This window comes from Engraulis encrasicolus, chromosome 24 (genome assembly GCF_034702125.1).
Source record: "Engraulis encrasicolus isolate BLACKSEA-1 chromosome 24, IST_EnEncr_1.0, whole genome shotgun sequence".
Classification (NCBI taxonomy): Eukaryota; Metazoa; Chordata; class Actinopteri; order Clupeiformes; family Engraulidae; genus Engraulis; species Engraulis encrasicolus.
The window spans coordinates 7,696,408-7,704,676 of NC_085880.1; the positions used below are offsets into that span (position 1 = coordinate 7,696,408).

The 8,269-nt window shown below is 48.7% G+C and overlaps 1 protein-coding gene across 1 annotated transcript in view; it reads right to left on the reverse strand.

The window, feature by feature from the left end:
• Positions 1–1,461: 1,461 nt before the first annotated feature.
• cdc42ep3 (CDC42 effector protein (Rho GTPase binding) 3) overlaps positions 1,462–8,269 on the reverse strand; it is a 20,577-nt gene continuing 13,769 nt past the window's right edge. Inside the window, exon 2 of the mRNA XM_063191778.1 lies at positions 1,462–3,843. Within this exon, the coding sequence (XP_063047848.1) occupies positions 2,230–3,486 (1,257 nt within the window). The 5' untranslated portion in view covers positions 3,487–3,843 and the 3' untranslated portion in view covers positions 1,462–2,229. The remainder of the gene's footprint in view (positions 3,844–8,269) is intronic.

The following is an 8,269-nucleotide window of genomic DNA, read 5'->3' on the forward strand; positions in this document are numbered from 1 at the left end:
TGTGTGTGTGTGTGTGTGTGTGTGTGTGTGTGTGTGTGTGTGTGTGTGTGTGTGTGTGTGTGTGTGTGTGTGTGTGTGTGTGTGTGTGTGTGTGTTCAGTTCTGTATGTATGTGTGTGTGTGTGCTCACCTGAACTTCTGTATGGTTGTGGTATCTAGGTGTCTGTGTGTCTGGTTTGTGTGTGCATGTGTTCTCTTCCTTTGTGCCCACATGTGTGTGTGAGAGTGTGACTTGAGTGAGGGTCTTTCTGTGACTCTTTTGCATTCTGCATCAGCTGATTTATGGCGGGTCCTGTGCACTTGTGTTTCTGTTCTGGAATGTTGGGAATGCCGACGGGAACATCCCCTCCTCCTCCTCCTCCTCCTTCCCTTCCACCTCTTCTACACCCTTCCCTTCCACCACCTCCCCTTCCACCTTCTCCTCCTCCTCCTCCTCCTCCTCCTCATCCTCTTCCTCACCCTCATCATCGCCCTCCTCCTCCTCCTTCCTAATCCTCCTCCTCCTCCTCGTCTTCCTCCTCTTCCTGCCCTCCTGTGTCCTATAGCAGGGCCACTGACAGCTTCGGCTGGGTGTAGCACAAAGTCATCCGAACCTACAGTAACACATACAATATAATGAGGACCCAATTCTGGGCCCCCTCTCTCTCCTGGCTCCTGGACCCCTTTGCAAACGGATGCCTTTTCAGGGCCCACAGAAAACAAACGGTGTGGCCAGCTATAAGGCGTCTCTTTTCACAGCCCTGATGGAGTGCTATGCCCCCGCCCATACCCTGTACACTGTGTGTGTGTGTGTGTGTGTGTGTGTGTGTGTGTGTGTGTGTGTGTGTGTGTGTGTGTGTGTGTGTGTGTGTGTGTGTGTGTGTGTGTGTGTGTGTGTGTGTCTGTGTGTGTGTGTGTGTGTGTGCCGCCCATGTACACCACACCACACGGCATGGCCGCCCGGTCGGGAACGTCCGGAATGCCAGGGGCGAGAAAGAGATCCTTGTTTTGGCCTCTGCTGTTATTGTTGTTTCTCCTCTTCTACGCACTGCTGCTGCACTTTTTCTTCCTCCCTTTCTTTCTTTCTTTCTTTCTTTCTTTCTTTCTTTCTTTCTTTCTTTCTTTCTTTCTTTCTTTCTTTCTTTCTTTCTTTCTTTCTTTCTTTCTTCATGTCTTTCTTTATTTCTTTCTTTATGTCTTTCTTTCTGCCTCTTCGTCTTTCTGTTTCTCTCCTCTGTCTACCCTCTATCCCTATGACATTGACATCATGTTTATGATTCGTCCATGACTGTGTCATGACACTGTTTTGACACTATTACGACACTGTTATGTTGTACGTATGACACCGGCATCATGTGAAGTGTAAGCTTACAGCGTTTTTTACTACTCTATTTGGTCCTACTTTCTGAGTGTTAAAAATGCACAATTAAATGTGATCTAACAAAAAGACGTGTAAAAAATACCATAGTTTTATTTTCTTTTATTTGCTGCACAGAATAGGATAGGCATACTCAACACTCCTGTAGCACTGTTAATGAAACAGTATAAATATATACATGAAAATAACATTGATGACAGATTTCAGGAAGAAGCAAGTCACACATATGTATATCTCAAAAAAGAAATATTATCATAGTGTTATATTTATATTATTGTATTTGTGCATCAAAGCAGAAACTGTGTCCACACACACACTGGTCGGACTTTCTTCTAACTTTTAAGTCTACGTCTAATGTCAGGATTGTTTCTAAGCACACAGAAAAACAACTTTTTGCACTTAATTTGATCTCAACATAAAAAGGCACGATGGCTGGGTTGCTGCTACCTTTGTGAAATGCAATCATGCAAGAATACCTCCTCTCAGAAGCACATGAGGAAAACATCCAAACGAGTGAAAAAATAACCTTCAAACAGCACTCTATTAAAAGCTTAAGGATGAAGATTAAAAACTCTGAAAATAATAATAATAATAATAATTATCATAAAAACAACACAAAATGTCTTGTCCCCATCCTAGTGGGTTTTCATTTCTTTAAGAAAAAGTTCATTTTCACTCAAAAAGTCAAAACATCCGTAGGTCACGCTTTTTCTCGAAACATCCGTATGCCATAACTTTTTTCCATCTTCTGTCTCCAACTTCTGACAAACCATCTTGACTCTTGACTGTCCCAACTGTGACCAAAGTCCATGTAATTCCCTTTCCTCTCTCGAGCACTATATATTTAGTTTAGTCCCTCCCTGAAGGTTTAAGTTACACCTTGATCCCTGGCTGGGGCTTGTCCATGATATTCAGCACCTCGTCCAAGATGGAGGGCCCCAAGTCCAGCTCTAGGGAGAGCATGGAGCCAGTGATCTGACTCAGGGACTCCTGCGAGACGCTCTTCTCCTTGCTCAGCTCAAAGTCAAAGTCACACATGCGACCTTCCTCCACGCCGCTGTCTCTGTCCGCCCAGCTGCCGTTGCTGCTGTCCTTCTCGTCGCCAATGGTGATGCTGTCTCCGCTGTAGAGGCTGCCATTGAAGCCGTTGGTGAAGCCGTTGGTGGTGCTGATGTTGCAGTTGCCGTTTCCATTGTAGATGCTGTTGCTGTTGCTATGGTTGTTGACACCATTGCTGTTGATGTAGAACGATGTCTGTGGCTGCTGCTGCTGCTGCTGCTGCTGCTGCTGCTGTTGCTGCTTCTTCTCGAAGCTGTTATCGAAGCTCAGGATCTTGCCGATCTTCGGCGTGATCTTCTTCTTCATCGACACGGGCTGCGATTGCTTCTCGGGCGTCTCCACCAGGTTGATGGTGAGGGCCGGCCTCTCCTGGTAGTCACCATAGTGATGGTTGCCTGGCGATGGCGTCGGCAGTGGCGGCGGGGGGCTCGGCTCGTGCCCGAAGATGGTGATGGACTGCAGGAGTGAGTCGATCTGCAGGATCTCCAGGTCGCCATTGTTGCCGTTTCTGTCCATGGCCACCACGTCCACATCCCCCTCCTCTTCGTCCGTTCCATCCTCCAGGCTGGATGTTGTTGTCGCAATTGTTGTCGTGGTGATGGTGGAGTCGGTGAGCCCCTCCAGAGGGTCGTCATCCAGCATGGGGTCAGAGGTCACGGGGAAGACAGCGGAGCAGAGGTGTGGCAACGTGATGGCCTGCCCACTGCCGATGGTGGGCAGCGATATGGCGTTCTTCAGCACGGGCGATGGGGTCTCCGCAAACGAGGCGTCCGAAGCGCTGTTCGCCCGCAAGAACTCACTGTGCTGTCCACTACCGCTGTTGGACAAGCCATACTGATACGGGCGACAAGTGTCCCCCTTTTTCCCCGGCAGCAGCTCGAAGTTGCCCTGCAGGAAGGACATGTCCCCGAAAGTGTCCCTCATACCGCCTTTGCCGATGTGGATGGTGTGGCGGAAGTCGCCCAGGGGAGGGCTGATCATGTCCGGGGACAGGATGTCTCGCAGGCGACACTTCTTTCCCCGCTTGCTTTGGTGGTTGGGCTTGAGATAGATGGGTGTCTTCGCCGGCATTGTGGTGGTTGTTTCTCCTACTCCGTTCTTTTTTTATTGTCAGTGAAAACTCAGGAAGGAAGGAACACAGAGAACTCTTTGGTACTCTGGAAGACGACTACTCCCACTCCAATTCCGATTCAAATTCTGAATCCGAGTTGTGTACGTTCAGGTGCTCACTGCGGAAATCTCTCTGAAGAGAGATGCAGGAAGTTCACATTCTCAGACGCGCTCTCTGAGCCTTTCCTCTGTGTTGGCCCTTTCGTCGACCGCTCTCTCTCTCTCTCTGCAGCTCAGCTCAAGCCCAGCTTTGTGATCAGTCTGTCTGTCGGGGTGAGTTTGGCAGCCGTCGGAAGTCTCCTCAAAGACGACCCCCACCTAGAGAAACAGAGGAAGCGGGAAAGAAAACAAGAATGAACCATTAGCGGTTATATATCCGATGTGGGGGGAAAAGTCACATTGACCAAGAGTGCCTTTGTGTTCAGAAGAATTTTTTCTCATAACATTTTATTGCTGTTTTTTTGTTTTTTTTGCTCAAATAAATGGAGTGTCAGGAGACGTGAGTGAGAGAGTGAAAGCAGTATGAAAGCATGACCTGTCTCTCTCTCTCTCTCCATCCCTCCACACTCTACTGGTTTCATTAGGTGAGGAGGGGGGATGTTTCATATAAAACATGCAATGATAATTCAACACCTAGATTACCCTGGGTCAAAATCAGGGGCCCCTGTCTCCCTGGGTCCGGGACAACATACCCGTTTGTCCCCCCTGTCGGCAGATATGGAAAGAAAATACACTCTCAAACAGGTGAAATCGACTTTATATGTGTTGAATTAGTGCTGTAAAATGTATTGTATGAAAACTGGTGCCTGTGTCCCAGGCTGCATTCCATTGTTCGTTCAGCTTTTCTACACAAGACACCGCTGGCCGTGTTTTGAGTTTTGTGAGATTTATAGAGGATTCTTTGCTGTCGTTTTGTCTGATCTGTCTGATTTGATGAATGTCTGCTGTCACTCAGCGGCCTAGTAAAGATATCGTATTACCCCCCCAGCTCAACATAGACACAGGAGGGGAACTTGGGTCGACACAGGAATATCTGCACTGCAGTGCATCTGGAGTCTCTCTCTCTCTCTCTCTCTCTCTCTCTCTCTCTCTCTCTCTCTCTCTCTCTCTCTCTCTCCCTCTCTCACATCAAAAATGGAAAAATGTCCAACATGCACAAACGTATATGCAAACACATGCGTACAAATGAACAAAACACAAACAGTCTATCTACAGTAAGTGCAGATGCATTACACATTTGTATTTTGTGTGCGTGTGTGACAGTGTGTGCCACACTTTCTGTGTGTGTGTGTGTGTGTGTGTGTGTGTGTGCTGAGGTGCTGGAATGGTGTCATTTGCCAAAGTCATCCTAAAGCCACTCCCCCCCACCCTCACACACATATTCTCTCTTTCTCTCTTTCTTTCTCTCTCTCTCTCTCTCTATCTCTCCTCTCTCTCCTTCTCCCTTTCTCTCTCTCTCTCTCTTCCTCTCAAAGCTCTCTCTTTCGCCAGCTCCCGTTCTGCATGTGCTAATGCAAAGCAGCTGGCCTGCCCGGCCGCTCCGCTCGGCGAGGGCGGGGGGAAACTTGGTGAGGGGGCTTTAGGGGGATAAGTGAGTAGAGGCCCCTGGGGAGGCGGCTACCGCCCAGACACGCGATGGACCCACAGAACCAGAGCTGAGGAGGAGAGGAGAGGAGAAGAGAGGAGAGGAGAGGAGAGGAGAGGGGAGGGGAGAGGAGGGGAGAGGAGAGGAGAGGAGAGGAGAGGAGAGGAGAGGAGAAGAGGAGAGGAGAGGAGAGGAGAGGAGAGGAGACAACAAGACCAGAGGAGAGGAGAGGAGAGGAGAGGAGAGAGGAGAGGAGAGGAGAGGAGAGGAGAGGAGAGGAGAGGAGAGGAGAGGAGAGGAGAGGAGACAACAAGACCAGAGGAGAGGAGAGGAGAGGGGAGGAGAGAAGATGAGAGGAGAGGAGAGGAGAGGAGAGGAGAGGGGAGGGGAGGACAGGACAGGACAGGACAGGACAGGACAGGACAGGACAGGACAGGAGAGGAGAGGAGAGGAGAGGAGAGGAGAGGAGAGGAGAGGAGAGGAGAGGAGAGGAGAGGAGAGGAGAGGAGAAGGTGAAGGAATGATGAGGGAGATTGATAGGGGTTAAGAGGGGAGGCACCCTGACAACATAAGAGGGGGAGAGTACCATGAGTCTATGTTGTGTTTATGTTTTCTCTCCCTTCCTGCCTGTCTCTGCATGTGCTTGTGTTTGTTTCTTTACGTGTGTGTGTGTGTGTGTGTGTGTGTGTGTGTGTGTGTGTGTGTGTGTGTGTGTGTGTGTGTGTGTGTGTGTGTGTGTGTGTGTGTGTGTGTGTGTGTGTGTGTGTGTGTGTGTGTGTGTGTGTCTGTGTCTGTGTGTCTGTGTGTGTCTGTTTGTGTGTATTTGTGCGTGTGTGTGTCTGTTTGTTTGTCTGAGTGAGCGTGTGTGTGTGCACGCGTGTGGGTCCTGCCTGCCTGTTTGTATTTGAGAGGTGAGTGCAAACATCGAGAGTGGAGAGCGTTAGGTGAGGTGAGAGATGGAGGGCCAGCTGAAAGCAATCTGATGTCCACAGTTGATTTAGCGCCGCTAAGCCCAAACTCAGACAGGCCGGGGTACGGACGCAATTAGAGCCTGGAACGCGGGGAATGCTATTAAAATGATGTGTGTGTGTAACATTTAGAAACTGTTTTGGACACAACAGCACCCAAACAGTGTGCCCTCCCCTCACTCCCTATGAACACAACCACAGGGGCGCACGCAGACATGCACCCAGGCACGCAGGCACGCACACGCACACGCACACGCACACGCACGCACTCATGAACATGCACGTACACACACACACACACACACACACACACACACACACACACACACACACACACACACACACACACACACACACACACATGCATGCATGCACGCGCACACACACACACACACACACACACACTCACACATACTCACACACACACACACACATTTCAGCATTTTTGACCTCAAGCATTGGGCGATAACATTTGAAGAGGAGGACAAGGAGAGAGAGAGAGAGAGAGAGAGAGAGAGAGAGAGAGAGAGAGAGAGAGAGAGATTAAAATGGAACTGAAGTAGGAGTCGATGCTTCTAAAGTGAAATAAATGTGAAAATTTGACTGAGAAAGAGAAGGAGAGGAGTGTGACTGGAAGCTGGAAGACAGTGTTTGGGTATATTAGAGAGTTAGAGGAGTTATGAGTCACTCAGAGAGGACAAGAGAGAGGTGGAGGAAGAACGGAGATAGAGAGATAGAGGATAGAGAGAATGGAGGACAGTAAGAGAGCGAGAGAGAGAAGGAGAAGAGAGCTTAACAGAGAATAGAGAAGGGGGGGAGAAGAAGAGAGTGGAGGAGAGAGAGAGAGAGGAGAGAAGAAAAGAGTGGTGGAAGAGAGAGCGAGAAAGAAGAGAAGAGAGAGTTAAAGAGAGAGGGGGGAGAGAGAGAGAGACGAGTGCTCTTGCCCATTTATAGCCATATTTGCTTTTGAGAGGTCTCTAAGCACTGACCCACACTGACAGGCTGCATCCAGCACAAAAGCTCCAGCAGCGCCAAGCCCGCTCAGAAATGTACGCCTGAGAAAATATCCACATTCCTGTAGCAGGAGGACAAACGAACGACGTGCGACCCAAACCCCCAACCAACTCAACCCCCGACCCCCCCACCAGAGTCAAAAGTCAGCTTAAGCTATAGTATCAACACTGAAATATGTACTGGACATATATATACAATATTGTACTGGAATGACAGTACGCTTTTCTCTGTGCCCCATGAAACAACAGTGAGGATAAGATAAGGGAAATGAAAAACTATATGGCAAAATAGAACAAGTATACAACATAGGCTAAGGGTCTTTGTACGGGCCTTAAGGGATATGCTAAAAAAATGACCTAATGACGTTACATAAATATCCCATATGAACTCTAAGGAAAGAATTTCAGCATCCACTTTCCCCTCGAAGTGCTCGGTGCACTGCAGAACGATGACAAAAAAAACGTAATTTCATTTATCAGCCTTATTGTCACTTTTAAGTCAACAAGCATCAGTTTTGCACGAAAGCCCAAGATGCCGTCTTTGACGTAATGCTGAAAACACATGTCACACAAGTCACGTTTATCAGCTCTCTCCAGTCCAGACCTCTGGTGAGTTAATGTCTTTTGTCCTTGTAGGGCAGTGGAGTGGAGTGCAGTGTTGTGCTGTGCAGGGCTGCAGTGCAGTGCAGTAGCAGTGTTGAGACACAGTATAGTATAGCAGGGCTTTCACCACCATCGCCCAGAGCCGGTTTAACCAATAGGCTGACGAGGCAATTGCTCAGGGCCCCACAAAATGGGGGACTACAATAGTCATCCCCACCATGGTACGTAAATACCAGCAACAAATATAAGAGGGCTCCATGTCTATATTTTCGCCTAGGGGTAAAATCACTACTGGTGGCAGTAGCACAGATAGTGGTTGAGGGGCTGCCAAATTATTTGGACAAAAAGGTAAATACCAGCACAAAAATAATAATTCAGAGGGCCCCATGCATACATCTTGCATAGGGCCCCCAAAATGGGTAGGACCGCCCCTGCCATCACCATCACCACCACATCCACCTCTTCTCTGCTACTACCAGACAGGCACAGGCCAGAGAGGAAATAAGAAAATAGAGGGAGACGGAAACATGTAACTCGCAGGCTAAACACAGACTGGAAAGGCAAGCAGGGAGAGG